General features: G+C 36.3%; 1 protein-coding gene across 1 annotated transcript; it reads left to right on the top strand.

Moving 5' to 3' along the window:
• The first annotated feature begins 352 nt into the window (after positions 1–352).
• On the top strand, positions 353–17,832 carry LOC116299113 (E3 ubiquitin-protein ligase MARCHF6). Its single transcript, XM_031707746.2, has 29 exons — positions 353–399; positions 624–723; positions 916–948; positions 2,054–2,094; positions 2,560–2,703; positions 3,422–3,494; positions 4,070–4,256; positions 4,429–4,597; positions 5,191–5,252; positions 5,444–5,476; positions 5,891–5,942; positions 6,125–6,183; positions 6,581–6,661; positions 7,203–7,231; positions 7,532–7,571; positions 8,300–8,374; positions 8,884–9,087; positions 9,249–9,299; positions 9,591–9,691; positions 10,364–10,501; positions 10,652–10,703; positions 11,036–11,218; positions 11,582–11,651; positions 13,432–13,613; positions 13,993–14,127; positions 14,882–14,971; positions 15,727–15,859; positions 16,752–16,887; positions 17,449–17,832. The coding sequence occupies exons 1-29, from the start codon at positions 378–380 to the stop codon at positions 17,531–17,533; spliced, it is 2,760 nt and encodes a 919-aa protein (XP_031563606.1). The 5' UTR covers positions 353–377; the 3' UTR covers positions 17,534–17,832.
• The last annotated feature ends 563 nt before the right edge of the window (positions 17,833–18,395 follow it).

The following is an 18,395-nucleotide window of genomic DNA, read 5'->3' as shown; positions in this document are numbered from 1 at the left end:
TGGGCACAGTTTTCGTTTGATAAAAAATAAACTTTCTACTTAAAAATACGAGGGAATTTTAATTTCTTCCTTGAAGAATATAAAACATTTGAAGAATACTAATAGGGCTTTTTAATTACGGATTATATTTTTGACATCAATTTTTAGTCTAATAATGAAACTTTAAGTATAAAAAAAATATTACTCAAAATGTTCAAATGAAATAAGAAGTAAATTAAAAGAGCAGTAAATCTAATATAGAAGGAATAAAACCTCTGATTTTTTCTTTTCATTTTTCCCTACGTAATTTGATGCATTATGGGTAAAGTTGAAGATACGCAAAGCATCATGGGTAATGCTTAAAGTACATGACGTCATGCACGGTTGATAATAACAAAATGGAGGACGAAGAAAGAGAAGGTAGGCTTCTTGCTCAAGATTATTTTCCTTTATTTCCCTTTGTTTCAAACTAAGCCTTTAATATAGATACTATGGGAGTTGATTTTTAATTTATGGCGTATTTTATTACTTTTGAACCAGAATTTCCAGGCGAATTCTCGCTTGTTCTTACAAGAGACAAAGGTCATTTTGTGTGAATCGACATTTTTATTACACGATTTACTTAGTATTGTCTTTCTTTGCAGTGGACATTTGTAGAGTCTGTAGAACCGAAGGCACGCCAGATAAACAGTTATATCATCCGTGTATCTGTACGGGAAGTATTAAATTTATACACCAAGAATGGTAAGGTTTTATAAACGACTATCGTGTGTCATCATTCTTGTCATACGTCTGTTGTATTATTTTTGTTGTTACACGACATGCGACTTGCTGCATTTGGATTCGAACCTTTCATTCTCATTGTAAATAATGTATAATTAACAGTATTATATTTTTAGTTATTTATTATTCTAATGTCAATTCTTCTTATTCCAGTTTATTACAATGGTTAAAACATAGCAAGAAAGAGTAAGTGTTTTTTGCAGACATTTCGTGAATTAGTTTTAAATGACTGCAGGGTGAACGGCACGCGCTACTCCACAAGTATTGCTGGGAAAAACGACCTTGTAGTACCTGGAATTATTTCCTGCTTTCACTTTCGTTTTGTCTTTCAAACAAACCTTCTATCAGGGATACCAAAGATATCTTGAAATATTTCTAACTCCTATTTTATCATCAGTACTTACTGTTTCATATAATCCTACCATAAGTAAATTTTCTTTATTCTTGACAAGAAAATGATATTTTGATGCTATTCATTTAACAAAACAAACCGGGGAAGGAAACACCTCTCTTTAAGCAATGACATTGTAACTTTAAAACCAATTCCAGTAATTTTAGATTTCAGTCTGATTTTAGTTGTGATCATTGATAACAATTGTATAAACACACAGTAGATGTTTACAACATGTTAGATTGAAAACAAGTCTGACCATGTCAATAACATCCCATCACATCATTATGTTTCAGTTATTATTTTACGATGATTAGTGAATGATACAAAAAAAATTGTAGTTGACATACTGTATTTACTGTGGCTATGCAGTGTTTTAATTGGATGATATAATTGAAAACAACAGGAAACCATTTTCAGTGTTCCATACTGTCATAGCAAATATGAAAGTCGTTATCATACATTCCCACTTATGGAAAAACTGCTTCATCTGCACTTGTTTATATTTCCTTGATTCAACTTAGCATTTTTACATAATGGATCACACTAACTACACTTACAACAACTGCTTTTATATGTCTTAATTCTATAAGTTTCTCTAAATTGCTTGCTATCAATGACGTGACTTTTTTGGAGTTGACTGGGGGCAATTAATGTACAACAAGCAACTGCTAAGTCAAAACATGTTTAAATAAGTCCTCAGAGTATTCTATCTACATGTAATACCAGACACCAGAAATCAAGATAAGCAAATGACCTACAAGATCATTCAAGCTCTCGCATGTTAGTTGCGCCCAAGTCAAAACACAGATATTATCGGTCTATTGACATACTTAACCTATAAGAGTTTTTTATTGCTTTTGTCATTTCTCATAAACTTAATTTTCTGCTGTTTAACAGATATTGTGAATTATGCAATCATCGATTTACCTTCAAACCAAGTAAGTCGAATTTGTAAATAAGTAATAATTGAAGTAAATTCGAATGCCTTGATCAACAGATATAATTTTTTGGATTTCCAGAATACTGAAAAATATTCTGCACTGAATGAAATTAAGTTGTTTAAACTCCTGGTGGACTCACTTCAAAACTTATTATATAAAAATAATAAATTATATATTAATAAATTCATTAATATATAATTTATTAATGGTAGTTTTTGATATCAATCAAAACATAATTAATGAGCTATATATAATCACTGTTTACATGGGCATGAAAAGTCAATCATTGATACTCTATTTAATATTACTGGATGCTTAATGTACACAAAACACTCTGTGAGGTTGCCACAATTAACTGGAAATACAGTAATATTATTCAAATCTTTAGTTCCCTGTCTCGAATAAATACTTGACCATTGTAAAAAATAGATGACTGAAATATTCCATTTTTTTACTTTTCAGTTTATTCTCCCGATATGCCTACACATCTTCCAGTCCAGGATTTTATCAGTGGTTTGGCCAAGAGTATCCTAAGGGCAGTAAGATATTGGCTTCATTACACCCTTGTTGCTATAGCTTGGTTGGGGGTTGTTCCTATTACTGCTTGTAAGTATCGTACAAATAAATTATTATAATAGCAGGGGTATACTGTAGGGCATCATGAGTCATTCTTCCATTCACAGTTTATTTTGATCATTGTATTTTGGGGGAAGTGGAGGAAAAGAGATTGACTCCCTCGGAAAATCCCAGATTTTCCCTATGATATACTACCTAATTCACTCAACTATGAGCACCACCAATCAATTCACCTTTTTGGCGCTAGCTTGGATTGTGTTACAGTCACCAAAAAGTTCGGACATCGTTCTCGGATTTCCATACAAATTCACTGACTTTAAAGAGAAAATTTAGGTAGATTTCTTTAGTTAGCTATCTTAACAGCAGTAAGAAAAGCTTCAATCAAGCTAGAAAAATGATCATTTACTTTTATTTAGAGAACTAACTAAACATTAACCAAGTAAATAGTTCATTTAGAATCAGTACATTTGTACGGAAATTTGAGAACAATGTCCAAACTTTTTGGTGGCCATAACACAATCTAAAACAATTAATACCCCGTGATGGCTAGCGCTGAAAAGGTGAATTGAGTAGTTTACTTTTCCCACTGTATATGTATGTATGGGATAATCTTCACTGTGGAGTAGGGCTGCAGATGGTGTTCACCATCTGTGTACCTCTTCCACTGATGTAATCTGAGGTGATTTAATTACTAAACATTATAATTAAATTTTAACAAGTATCTCTCACTGAATAACTTTTCTTGCAGATCGAATTTATAGATGTCTTTTTACTGGCTCTGTCAGCTCACTTCTTACTTTACCGCTAGATATGCTCTCTACGTAAGTGTGATTTATTATTCTATTACATCTGTTCTTATGGTTTTAATACAGGGATTGTTTTACTAACAGCAAAGGAAAGAACGGTCTGGCAGATTGCATCAATGTCATCTTTGTCCACTTCATTTCTCTTATAATTGGTTTTCTGATTCTTTTATGCAATATTTTACATTAATGTGTAGCAACGTTTTCTTTGAACTTTGATAAGTCAATTAAATAGTTTGCAACATTATACATAGAGGTTATTTAAACCAGGAGGTCCAGATAGGGAAAAACCATGCCTAAAGCCTTGAATATACGGACCAGGATCGTAGCCTGAGGTCCATTTTCAAGGTAGAGGGCACAGTTTTTTTCTATCCAGACCGCTTTAGGATGGTAAATAATTTCCCCATTTACTTTATAATCTGGTTTACTGCAATCAGAGACAGGAGATACCACCCAATAGTGCAGCCAATTAGAATGCACGGTTGTTAGGATACCAGACAGGAAAAAAATATATTAATACTACCTGATAAGTTAGCATATTGACTGATTAATTTTTGAATCTCATATAAATTCAATATCATTTTTTATTTCAGGGAGAATGTTTTTATGGATTGTGTTCGTGGTTGTTTTGTTGTGGCTTGTACATTGTGTGCCTTTATAAGTCTTGTCTGGCTCAGAGAGCAGATAGTATTGAATGGAGGACCAGAATGGCTTCAACAGAATGTAGATCCTCTACCTCATATACCTGCAAACCTCTTTGGAGGGGGAGGGGGACATGGGGTGAGTGTTTATCTCACAATACAGAGACATAAGCAGCTGTTTTATATTGCTTTATAAAATGTTTTTGAAGGATTTAGTTCAAGCATGTCTCTGAGCGTGCATGTTATAGTTCAAGTATTTTATATTAAAATACACACTATGAAATAAGTTGTATTTTTTGTATCTTTATCAGGCAAATGGCAATGGAGGTGCAGATGATGAAGGAAATAATAATCCAAATGAAGGCGGTGGTGGTGGTGGTGGTGATGGTGAGAATGATAATGAGGATCATGAAGATTTGCATGAGGAAGAGAATGGTCCTAATGTGGCAATAGACAATGCCGCTATCAACAATGTTGATGGTAAGGGGATGTACTGCTAGAAGTATATTACATATATTATGATATATTTTATTTTACTGATTGGACAAGAGGAGTAATAATATTAATAATATGTATATTTTATATAACGTCAATATTGCATAGCTTCAACAACGCTTTACAATGCTTTACAATGAGAACAATTAAATTCCAAATTGTACTCTGTAGAGTCCCAAATAAGTTGCTAAATTTTTTGGAGTGTATTATAAACAAAACATCTCACAATCTTCTTGTACAATTCTGAATTTATAATTACTCGTGATGTTCTCAAATTGGACTCACCTAAAGGCTTTACAATTTTGAAAACTACATGTACCTATAAATTCCGAATTGTACTCGAGATCGTTCGTTTTCCTATAAAAATAATGTTTAACTCATTGGCAATGAAGAGGTTGTGCTTATAATAAGTAATCTATTGCCCTGCTGCAAGAAGGGGTGCACCCAGCAACAGCAAACTCAACCGCCAACCAGCAGGCCTCGATTTCAACTTTGCCTGCCAATCAGAATTGTGTGTTTACATTGCAATGACTAGTGTAGTATAGTATGGCATATTAATTATTCCTTACTTTGGTTAGATGAAAACAACTGGAATCCAGTAGAATGGGAAAGAGGTGCAGAAGAACTGACTTGGGAAAGGGTAAGCACTTACCATGTCCATTTATTACTTAGTTATAATTAAGGGAAGATCACTTTGCATAATTTCCAATCAAAATAGGTACAGCACAGCTGTACTCCAAAATACTTACTTATACAGTAGCTCAATGATCACATTTTTAGTGCTTGCATATTAGAATATATTTATTTTTCTTATCATTGTTCTATCTATAGATGCTTGGCCTTGATGGTTCACTGGTGTTTCTGGTAAGTTCAAATACATGTACTGTATGATACCGAGAGAAAAATGAACTAAGAGAAGGAATCTCTGGTACTCATGCTTGTAACCATCATAGGCACCGTTTGATGCTATTTTTAGATTCACATTAATTTTTACCATCCTTTTTCTGAATGCATATACTGCGCATGCTCTGCGCTGTTTGCTCTCATCTTTAGCACAAGAAAACATGAGCAAACAGTGAAGAGAGCATCAAATGTCTTGAATGATCTAAATGTAGCATCAGAAAGTGCTCATGATAGGGCAGAGGGATTAATTCTCTCATAGTATATTTTCTCTTGACAATACCGTTTTATGATGTACAGGTGGTCACACCTGCCATTGTGCATGAAAATGCATAAAATTATTGGTCTAAAGTTGAGTCCAATTATTTTTTCTTACAGGAGCATGTATTTTGGGTTGTCTCCCTCAACACGTCATTCATCTTAGTTTTTGGTGAGTTATTAAATTAATTTCCCCCCCCCCCCTATTTTTTAGAGTCATTTATATGCTTTTTTGTTAGAATTAAAAATTCAAACAAAACCTATTTAGATTCTAATGGGAATGTCATACATGACAGCTAGTGTGTTTAATCAATGTGTTAATTAATCAGAATGTTGTAATTTTGTTGCTTTCAGCTTTTTGTCCCTTCCACATTGGACAGTTTGCTGTAATTCTATTTTCTATCGAAGAAACTGTAAGTATAGTTTCTGGTGATTCTTCTAAACTGAAATAAAACTTTTCCAGCTTCATAATTTGAGTGGCCAACCCTATTGATTGGGGCTATCCAAACTCCATACTAAAAGGGAACCTTGTCATATACTGATACAAGTAGGCCTCTTTACTTTGGGTGCAGTATTATTTCATTTCAGACCATGTGTCATTCCCTAGAGTATCTTTGTTTAATTGTTGCACATGAGAAGATACATGAATATCAAAGTAACTCGAACAAAGAATTTTATTCTGAAAAGAATGATGTGGTCTGAAATGGGACAAAAATATGCCCAAGCTAAAGAGACCTCTAATACAGTAACAGGGATGTGATAAAAGTTTTTTGATAACCAGTAAACAATATATTTTCCTTATTTCTTCAGGTCCAGTCAACCAAGTTTGAAGGAATTTTAACAACTGTGCTTGGATATGTTATACTAGCTATGTGCCTAATTCTCTGTCATGTATCCTTTTTACCAAGTGTACGACCCTTGGTTTTATTAATGGGGGCATAGCCAGGATTTTCCAAGGGAGGGAGGGGGGCAAATTCAAAAGCCATTTTGTTTGAACCCTCCAAACCTAACCAAAAGAAAAAGAAACTTAAAGAATGGCGTCATGTTTTACTGTACGCTTTATTACAATTAACTTTTTAAAATGTTTTTTTTTTGAAAATTACCGTATAAATTCTAAAAAGTGACCATTTCATTTCCCCCCTGCCTATGCCCCTTTATATATATTTGACTTCCAAAAACAACTACCTTTATTTTTCACCTCCTTGATAGCAGGATGTCAACCCCACCCTCCCAGCCCCTTAGAAATTCCAGTGTTCAGTCTGAGTGGGGAAGAGGGGTGCCTATTTGTCAAATCTACCCAACACAATGTAATTAATAATATAATCTTAAAACTTAATAATCAATATATAAAACATATAAAACAAATAGAGAACCTTCTAATTGATCAAGATTTTTCAAGGTTGCTATCCTTGACTGATACTTTTTATTACAGACTGTATCATCGCTATTTTCTTTTAAAAGGTAAGAATAACCTAAGGTTGTATTAGGGTGTAGAAATTTGTTGTTATGTTAAACCCTGATGCCTGATTAGCACTTGTGATGGAATTGGAGTTGAAGCAGCATATAATGAGTGAAAACCAGAAAAAGGAGTTGGAATTGGAGACAGAAGGATTGGAAGATTTACTTTTCCTTGGCTTGTGCTTATGATTATATGCAGGGCCGTAACTAGGGGGGATCACAGGGTGCACGTGTACCCCCCCCCCCATAAAAGCAACAGTGTAACAGTGTAACTCAATAGTATTCTGGTTTGTAATATTTTAGGGCCAAAAGAATATTCGGATTGTGTTATGTTGTAGTCAAAGTAAGTCTTTTCCTGTTATTTACATTACATTATTATTCACTTTTAGTAGTTAAATTTATTCTTACAGTAAGTCGCTTATTATTTCTTAATTATTTTCAAAATACCAGTAAGCTGTTATGCATGTTTTGATTGTGAAAATGATTGTGAATATGATTGTCTAAGTTGTGAGGAATGAAACACACATATTCCTGACGAGAATTCAGAGTATTTTTTGAAGTAGGATGCTCTCTTGAAAAAATAGGCTGCTGTGTTCTGACTAGATGGGAGGAGGGGGGGCATTGGGGGGTCTCAAACAAGTTTTGCAAAAAATTCACAATTTCACTGTATCGCCCCATGAAAAGTCAAAGAAACTTTTTGTGTTTTGGTTTTCACCTCAATAGTTTAAGAGTCACATGATTAATTTAAAGCCTAGAATCACTGACAAATCTGAGAAAACTATGCAACACTGCAATCAATTACATCATTTCATTGGACGCAATGTGCATAAACACTGTACATCACAATGTTTGAGATCACCATGAATTGGCAGTTGAAATCATCAAAAATACTGTACAAAAAGAAGGCCAACTCCCCAATACAAACCCCAGTGTCCCCTTCCTAGATAAATATATTTAATTGACTCTGCTGATTGTGAAATAGCCAGTGGTGGTAGGTGAAGTACATACTCGGCTATCAACTTCCAGTAGCTGCCTTCTATTGCAACTTCTGTGTATTATTATTTTCACTAGGTATCACTTTTAATGGTTGTTGAGATTGGTCTGTTTCCATTGGTGTGTGGATGGTGGCTCGATATCTGTTCTCTGGTGAGTACATAATTGGGAATTGTCCTGCTATTGCTAATGCGTATTTCTTCATTTGCTTACCTACAGTATCTTAGTTGAATATTGCTTTTGCTTGTTCCTACTTCAATGTCTTTGCTATGTTAAAGTTTTTACATGATCTACATCACCTATCATGGCTGACTCTTGATTGAAAAGCCTGGTTCACACAAGTGTTGGAATGAGAAGCAACACATGCAGACCCATTACTTGTCTTGTCTTTTTTGACACTTAGGTGATAAATACAATATTGAGTCTGCATATGTTTCTTCTGATTCCGTTTCCAATGCTAGCATGAAGCAAGCCAAAGAAAATACGTACATGAATGAATTTGCAACTTTGGATGATTATAAAATTGATGACCCCTTCCTTGATTACTGCAGCCCAAGACCTTCTAAAGAATGATTCCTCCGTAAGAAATCTAGAAATGTTCCCTCTGAAGTCTTTATTTTGATAACCTATCACTGTCAAACTTGTTATATCATGTCTCGTAGGCATTGTTTGGTGCTACCTTAAAAGATAGGATCCAAAGCATGAGTGCTGCACCTGGTACTGCTATGTTCCTCCACTGGCTTGTGGGTATGGTGTATGTGTTCTACTTTGCCTCTTTTGTGTTGCTACTAAGAGAAGTGTTAAGACCAGGAGTGCTTTGGTTCCTGAGAAATCTCAATGACCCTGACTTCCACCCAGTACAAGAGGTAAAAAAAATAAAATTAGCCTTTTACTCAAATCATTTTTACTGCTGAATTAAATATTATGTAAACTTGGTCGTTTCAAACTGGTGGTTGAAATTCCGCTTTTATTTCTTTGAGTTCATCGTTGATTAATAATTTTGTTTTGCTTTTAATCCTAATTCTAGATGATACGTCTACCTGTTTATAGACATGCTAGAAGATTCTTACTTTCCTTGGTAAATATCTGTTTAAAAAAATATAAAACACTGTGTACAATATCTTGAATATTCAAAAATATTATCTGCAAACATACTGTTGCATGAGTAAAGTTTCAGAGCAAAATCTCAGCTTTTGAAATGAATTTGCTTCCATATTTTGGAAAACAAAAAGAGATTTTTAAAAAAGTAGAAAAATCTCACCTTTTTCTGTGAAACACTGGACACCAGTCTGTGTCTAGATCTGTGTGTGCTTTTATTCCTCTTGATGTACAGAATCTGTTCTGACTAAAAGTTACTGTTGTTTTCTAGGTTGTGTTTGGAACAACTGTTCTTCTGATGATGTTTTTACCTGTAAGCCTTTTGAAGTGGTGCATCCCAAGCTTTCTTCCCTACAATGTTCAGCTATCAAGGTACAAGTAGACTTCTCATTGGATTGGGGGGGAAATATTGCAGGGCGGATTGAAAAATCGTGCGTATCTAGATATATTCCAGCAATGTTCTGTTGTTCTTTGGCCAATCAGAATTGACTTTCTAACCATAAGTTAATGGTAAGATAACAATAATGCTTCTGATTGGTTAAGAAACATTCTTGAAATATTTCTAGGTGCCCACAGTTTTTGGATTAGCACTGTAAAGCCACTGACATAACAATAGAGGTTCTGCACCATCACGTGTCAGCAGCCATGTTAGATGACATGAACAATACAATCGTTTTACATAAGAAAGAATTCAATTCTTAAGAGCAAAGGGATTTTATTGTTCTACCATCTAACCACGGGCAGTCCAAGCTGTTTTATGGGTGTGGGCTCGGTGCAAAACCTCTATAGTCTGATTGTGTGATTGTTTATAATTTTATATAAATAAAATTCTTCTTGCTTACGTGGAGATATCTCGTTTACACTATTCTTCGATTGCACGTTACGTCACCGCAGCCATGTTGGTGCCATTTAACAAAAGATTTCTCATTAGTATCCATTGTTAATGGCACCACAGTGGCCGCCATGTTTTTGTTTTTTGACTCTCTTGGGAATGCTTGCAACCCATCAATAGTTTTAATACTAATGGATGTTGTTCTCATTCAGTGAAGCACCAGTAAGTGAGCTCTCCCTAGAACTACTCCTCCTACAAGTGGTCCTCCCTGCACTTCTTGAACAAGGCCACACAAGGCAGTGGCTGAAGAGTGTCATCAGGGGCTGGGCTGTCACAGCTGCATATCTTTTGTAAGTACATCCAGATGGGGTGGAAGTTTATAGAAAATGGAATTCTAGAATCAAACAAAAAAAAAAAAAAAAAATCGAATTCTAGAATGCAAGTGGTCTTAACTAATATAAGCTATATGTATATTGTAATGTGGATCATTTTCTCAACAGAGATCTCAGATCGTATCTTCTCGGCGATGTTCCACTGGATGGTCAAGAAAACGTAAGTAATGCTTTTTTAAAGAAGACAGCTTCTTGTCCTTTCATACATTTCTCAACATTGCAGTTTGTATTTTAAAAACGTTAATTTTTATTTCGAAATCAAAAGCTAAAATTTCGTTTCAATTCCCGTATTTTTACAATTTCAAGACCAAAAACTAGTCCACATGAAAGCCAAATAATCTTCCCCAGAAAGCTTGACTTCAAAAGGCCATTGATTTTATAAACGTTTAAGCCATTCTTCAACATCATAAATGTTATTAAATACTGGAACTCTGGTTGTGTTAATACTCATTTATTTTAAATAGACTTTGAATTTCTTCTATTTTTCTCTAGATTTTTGGTTACGGCCCTGCTTATAATGCTGCTCCTGTCAACAATGATCACCCCAACAACAACCACAATCCTCCTCCAGAACAGCAACACCAACCACCACCACCCCAACCTATCGCTCACAATCCGGATGGTACCGTGTTTGGATTCCAGCCATATATTCGACCCAATACCTTTTCCTTCAAGGTTGGTGGATAAGATTGGCATTTAATTTTTTTCCATTATTTCACTTCCCAATAAATGGATTTTTTGGCAGTCATATTGTAGTGTAGCTAGCGTCTTAGGCACGCAATGTTGCATGCAATTGATGTTGCGAGCCATGACACACGACGCAATTTGTTGCACGCAACGTTGCTGAAGTAGAAAACTATCGTACTTAAGCAACATTGCCTGCAACATTGCGCGCAATGTTGCACCGTGTGTCCGTGCCTTTAGGGTCGTCACGCAACGAAGAGAAATGTTGAGAGAAACGTTGATTTGCAATACAACATGAAATCGTTCCATTAGGACTGTTTTGGTTTTCTAATGCAAATGTTCTCTTTTTTTCAGATCGTAATGTTGGTGTTATTTATGTGTCTCTCCATGTCTTTCGCAAGTTTCGTCACACTAACTGTACCAGGTATTGTTACCTCTCTTTCTGTGATATTCTTTCTGTGTCAAAAAGCTTTTTTTTAAGACTAAAGTTTTAAGAAGCTACAGTTAGTTTTGATTTGTGACGGGGGTCCAAAATCCCCAAAAAATGTCGAGCAAATCAGATAAACACTGTAAGATTGAAGTCACTAAAATATTTTAAGAACTTGCTTCAGATAAATAAATATTTTTTCACTTTTAGACAATCGTAATTTACCCCTGTAGTTCATAGGAAACTAGTTTTAGAAAACTAAATTCTAATTTTCTGAGCCCTTACTTTGCTTTTTGGAGAAAGAAAACACATTTTCGCACTTTTGACTTGAAGCTCATTTAAGTCGCTTCAAAATTCATTTGGATGAATAAATTATCTCTGTGAGTGACATTGAAGCCACTCAAAAGTTTGAAGGACTCGCTTTAAAAAGAGATAAATACGTTTTTTTTGTCTTAGACTATCGTAATTTACCTCTCCAGCTCATAGAAAACTAGTCTTAGAAAACTAAATTCTCATTTTCTGAGCCCTTAATTTGCTGTTTGGAGAAAGAAAACACACGTTTTGGCACTCTTTGACTTGAAGCTCACTAAGTCGCTTCAAAATTCATGTGACTGAATAAATTATCTCTGTGAGTGACATTGAAGCCACTAAAATGTTTGAAGAACTCGCTTTAGATAAATGAATTTTTTTCTCTTAGACTATCGTAATTTACCGCTCCAGCTTATAGGAAACTACTTTTAGAAAACAAAATTCTAATTTTCTGAGCCATAACTTTGCTGTTTGGAGAAAAAAAACACACATTTTCGCACTTTTGACTTGAAGCTCACTAAGTCGCTTCAAAATTCATGTGACTGAATAAATTATCTCTGTGAGTGACATTGAAGCCACTAAAATGTTTGAAGAACTCGCTTTAGATAAATGAATTTTTTTCTCTTAGACAATCGTAATTTACCGCTCCAGCTTATAGGAAACTAGTGTTAGAAAACAAAATCCTAATTTTCTGAGCCATTACTTTGCTGTTTGGAGAAAGAAAACACACGTTTTTGTACTTTTGATTTGAAGCTCACCAAGTCGCCTAAAAATTCGTGTGAATGAATATATTATCTCTGCGAGTGACATTGAAGCCACTAAAATGTTTGAAAGAACTCGCTTCAGATAAATAAGAATTTCTATTTTAGACAATTATGAATAAGTTATTTTCTCTTAGGAAATTGTAATTTACCCTTAAGTTTATAGGCAACTAGTTTTAGAAAAGTGAAATGTTTTAAGAATTCAAGCCACAAATGTTTCGAAAATAAACTTTGAGAAGACCGAATCTTTTCAAAGATTATACTTTTATTTTCATTTGTCTAACGATTGTGGCACTTGGGAGGCTAGGACCGCGATGTTTCGACTGCTACTGCTAGTCTTTATCATGCACGCGATAGTGTTGACTTGAAGGTGGTCTTCTCATATATCGTCAGTCGTCTGGTTCCCTTTGACGTTGCTGTCAAAGGTGTTAAGTTTTTAGTTAAATAGAATGTGCCTTCTGTGCTTTGCTGGCTGGGATTGCTACATCTGAAATCCCCAAAAACAATTCCGTAGACTTCGTCAGCAACGTTAAACGCGACAGCTACACCGTGTGTCACTCATCAGCAATAAAAAATGCGCCTTTTGTGCTGTGCGAGCCAGGATTGCTCTTCAAATACAGTTCCGTAGACGTCACCAGTAACGTTACAAGCGACAGTTACACGCGTGTCACCTCTTTAGACTGACATTGTTTTCTTTACTATTGTAGTGGCTATTGGACGTGCAATCATGTCCTTGTGGATGGGTAACCTACCAGTGCACGAGCTATATACAGCTGCTTGTGGTCTGTACTTCATTTGGCTTGTGTGCAGGCTTTGTGTAGTGACCATGTCGTGGATACCTTTAGGGATACGAGGAATGGTGGAGAAAGTTGGTAACTGGATCTTCCTGGTAAGTGCATGCATGACTCAGAGGTAAACACACGCTCTCTTATTGGTGGTGTGGATCCATTCCAATGAGAATGAAAGGACATAAAACCGACCGTGTTTTAGAGGGTGTGGCCCTCGTTGCATGATCGAATTGGAATTTAGGAGTTGACTTCTTTAGGAGGGAGGAAATGCAGAGAAACCGGAGAAAAACCCTCGAAAAACAAGAGAGAACCAACAAGTAACTCTACAAGAATCAACTTCTTCTGAATTCCTATGTAATTTTTGGCTTTGGAGACCCTGTCAGTTTGGTTATAACATCTGTGACAAGATCTTTGTTACTATGTCTTTTATGACATATTATTTGCTCTAGTATTCTTAAAATACTCAATTGTATTCTGCAGGGTCTAAAGTGTGTTTTCATTGCTGCCATTCTCATTGGTCTCGTTCCGTTCCTTCTTGGTTTGTTATTCGAACTTATCGTGGTGATTCCTCTGCGCGTTCCGTACGATCAAACACCACTATACTTCCCTTGGCAGGTGAGTACAATGTAGTGCTATAGACCTCTTGCTTGGGCGTAATGTTTTCTCATTTCAGACCACGTGTCATTTTCTAGAGTATCAACTTTGTTTAAAAGCTAGAAATGAGAAGACATATGAATATAGATACAGTTAAAACCAAGAATCTTATTCTCAAATGGTCTGAAAACATTATACCCAAGCTGAAGACATCTTTTGCAATGCGTATACTTTTTATACCCATGCTAGCTTGAGAAATTCAAATATACGCGACGAGGATAGATAATATTAGTAATTTTAGTCCACCATGGGACTCTAGCTCTACCTCACACAGACATATGCAATTAATGTTTCCTGAGGACGATGAACAGGATGCATTCTCGTCTGGTTTGGTTTCAGCTTTCAGGCATCATGGCCAAAACTCAAAAAGATTTTCGTACATAATTTGTGCCACAGTTTACCACATTCGATATAGAGGTTTCGCACTATCAAGTGATGGCATCCATGACAGAAGGCAAAACACATAGTTTTATCCTCCTGGTAAAACTGAATTTTTTTTCGTGTAGACAAGAATTGACCAGATTCATATTCCTGTCTCCCCTGTCATGGCTGCTATCACGTGATGGTGTAAGTCTGTTCAGCTGACTGTCGTTGACGCTGCTGCAGAATCTCATGACCTATGCGTCATAGAGAATTATGAGGCTAAGTAACAAATAGAGTAACCAAGCTTCTGTTTTGTTGTTTGTACGAATGGTTTGTTGACTTGTTTTATCAGGATTGGGCGCTTGGTGTTCTTCATATGAAAATCATTTGTGCTGTGACAATGATGGGACCCAACTGGTGGCTCAAGAGAGTCCTTGAGCAGGTAAGAGAAATTTTATTTTAATTTAATTTGATTTCAGGCAGCGATCGAAGTCAGAAAAAATTACTCTGAATCTTTGCTTCTCTAGCTACGTTATGGACTAGCAATACATTTTGAAATTCTACCTATACTTATGAGGTATACCTATGGGTCAAATGGGGCATTGTGGTTTCAATTTTGTAATGAAATTATCGTGAAATGATAGCTCTTTGTTCGCCGATAAACAACTGAAACTAGGACCGCCTGATCAACTACAACAATCCTTTGCGCGCGTTCTCCGACATCACCTGGCACCAAACTAACTCAATTCGCACACGGTGTCGAACCAGTGACCCGAACCTTTGGAACCACAGTGGTGATAGACGACGCGTTAGCAGCGTACGCCACCCATGCTATCCAATTGGGATTAAGTAGTTGATTTACGATAGATCATGTGCCAGACGAGGGCTTTGGCATAGTTTTTGCAACAGGGGTTTTAAAAAATGAAGAATCGTTATGCGCAGGGGATGGTTGGTGTAGTCGTACTGCACTCGCCTCTCACCTATTGCGGTCTTGGCCTCGTTTCTAGTGCTCGGTATCAGCTTTGAGCAGAGTTTGTTGCTGTCTTGCTTGTGTTTGTTGTTCTCCCCATTGGTTCGAGGGCTTGTCCTTGCTTCATATTTAAAGTGTGAAATAACTTTCGTGTATTTTCAACCTGTAATTCAGTTTTTTTTAACTGCAATGGGTTTGAATGAACAAGATGTTATTATGTTTATCAGGTCTACCACGATGGCATTCGCAACATCAACACCTTTCTCATCCTGCGCAAACTTGCCTTACCTGTGGTACTAACTCTACTGCTCGCCCTTACTGTACCTTACGTACTTGCAGCTGGGATTATACCGATATTCGGTAAGTCCATCACTTAATGCAAAAGTATGTATTACTAATAATATATGAATGTTTGGAAAAAGGTTAGCATTCCCAAGATTTTGGGGTATGCATATGCTACAGCCACTAATACTTCGAATTACTACTTAGAATGATAATTACAGGGGAACTACTATAACCGGGGTCACTTACACAGCTAACCAATTAAAATGTAGAATGAAAACAATGCATTCCGATATTGGATAGTTGAGCCAATCAGACTGCACGAGGTTAATTATTTGACCTTTATGTTAGATATTCTTGCTGTCTAGGTGGCCCTGGTTACAGTAGTTGCACTGTAATATAAGTAAGTATCGCGATTCACTAAATAGCTCCTTATATTTTTGAGACGACAATATTCTGTGGTATTGTTTCAAAATTAAAGTTTCTGATTGGCTAACGCGCAACGAAAAGGAATTTTAGCACGGCTAAAATTTTTACGCTTGTTGCTTGCGCCATAGCGCGCGCTCGTGAATCGCGATACAAAACTAATCACGATTTTGAGACGACAATATTGACGGCGTTGGAAGAAAATATACTGATTCGCTATTGGGCGTTCGCGACTCCGCCCAATACCGAATATATTTTCTCCCAGCTAGCCTTCAATATTTCGTGGTATTGTCATCTCAAAATCGTAATTAGTTTATATAATTATTACTGGCGCCAGATTGTACCAAGAGATGTTGCAAAGACAGGTAGCACTATCTCGTTGCTCTTAAGATACTTGCTTGAGCTCACGACACATATTTTTTTCTGATATGTTATTTTGGTTATAACATAAGAATCAATATGGTGTGAACTGAGAGTTGTATTCACATTGTTTTAATCGAAATAGGACGTATCCTAAAGTATATCTCTGTTCTTCATTGTACAGTCAAATCAGAAGACACACGACTTTACTGTCTGCGTCGTATTTACCCTCTCCTTCTGGCTGTCATATCGGTCATTCTCTGCTTGGCTTTTCAAGGAAGACAGTTTCAACGACTTTACGAACGCATCAAGAACGACAAGTAAGTCAATTTCCGGGGGGGGAGAACATGTAGCCTGTGTAGCAGTACAAATAGTTTGGGAATGGTGGTGGGAGGGGCATTGAACACCCCCCCCCGTCTTTCTACACTACACTACACTGCAATAGGGTGCTTTTAGGTAACTTTTTTTCAAAAGTTAATATCCTGATGCAGTTAGATGTAGTGTGATGCAGTATGATGTAGTCTAATGCAGCGTGGTGCAGTGTAGTGCAGAGTAGTGCAGAGTAATGCAGTGTAGTTTAGTGCAGTACACTCTATTATAGTATAAAATGGTCGATTACGTTAAGAGTCGACCAACTTTAAAAAAGTCGACCAACTCAAAAAAGTCGACCAAGTTAAAAAGTCGACATAGTTAAGTTAAAAAAATTGACCACTGGAAAAAAAGTCGGCCAAGTTGTAAAAAAGTCGGCCAAGTTTTAAAAAAAGTTAACCACTGAAAAAAAAGTCGCCCAGCTAAAGAAAAGTCGATGGCCCTAAATGGGCTCCGTACTTGAATATGCAACAACTAGTATGTATTTATTTCTCTCTCTCTCTTTTCTCAAGGTATCTCGTGGGTCAGCGACTCGTCAACTACGACCATCGTAAACCCAAGCAAAACAAGACCACACACAAAGCCAAGGAAGATTGACACGAAACTAGACCATCATAAAATATATATATATATACTGGACTCTTAACTAACAAAGCATAAACATGCTATGAATAACAAATCCTAATTAACCGTCCCAAACAGTATGTATGGTGCCGGTACCTCCACCCTTTTAATTACTAGACTTTATTACGGTGCTGGACCATACTACTTATCTGAATCATCAATGACTTGTAAGCCCTTAAGTAGTCTTTTTTTCTTATTTGTTTGTTTTGTTATTGTCGTTATTGTCACTTAGGGTTTCAATATCATAAAGAAAGAATATCATATAGAAAGAATGTTTGTATTTCTCATTTCAGTAAAAGGTTCGTTTGCGGTTTAGGGGCTTCGGACGAACCCGCCCAAACACCCCTAGATTGGCTCCTGCATTCCCCTGCTCTACATCTTTGTTCTTTTCAAGGAGCCATGGGAGTCACTTCAAAGTCTATTCGTCCAAAGAGTGTGACAAGTAACGCAAATGTAGCTTTTGCATGGCTGTAGCCTTGATCGTTTTGCGGTCTGTTTTGCCTGTACAAGTTTTAGGAAATTCTATCATAAAGAGGAGATATTTAGGCTTCAATTATATTCCAGTTTTTCTCGGTGTCCATTGCCGAGTCATCCAATCCTCAAAGGCCTTTGAATCCGATTCCAAAGTGCTATTTTCTTTAGGAGTGACGCATGCGCACAACTCTTCAAACAACAGGTCATCCGGGACACCAACTACTATGACTTCTTTAACATCCGGGTACTTAATAGCTAATACTATTTCAAACTCAGCAGGGAAAATATTCTGTGTTGCTTTGATTATTAGCTCGCCTTTATCATCAATGACAGTGGCGGATCCAAGGGAGGGGTGCAGGTG

The sequence above is a fragment of the Actinia tenebrosa genome, unplaced genomic scaffold, assembly GCF_029948245.1.
Source record: "Actinia tenebrosa isolate PJP-AT-01 unplaced genomic scaffold, QUT_ActTen_1.0 PGA_scaffold2__45_contigs__length_23673736, whole genome shotgun sequence".
Classification (NCBI taxonomy): Eukaryota; Metazoa; Cnidaria; class Anthozoa; order Actiniaria; family Actiniidae; genus Actinia; species Actinia tenebrosa.
Note: the sequence above shows the minus strand (reverse complement) of the source record. Positions and strands in the feature narration are given on the sequence as shown.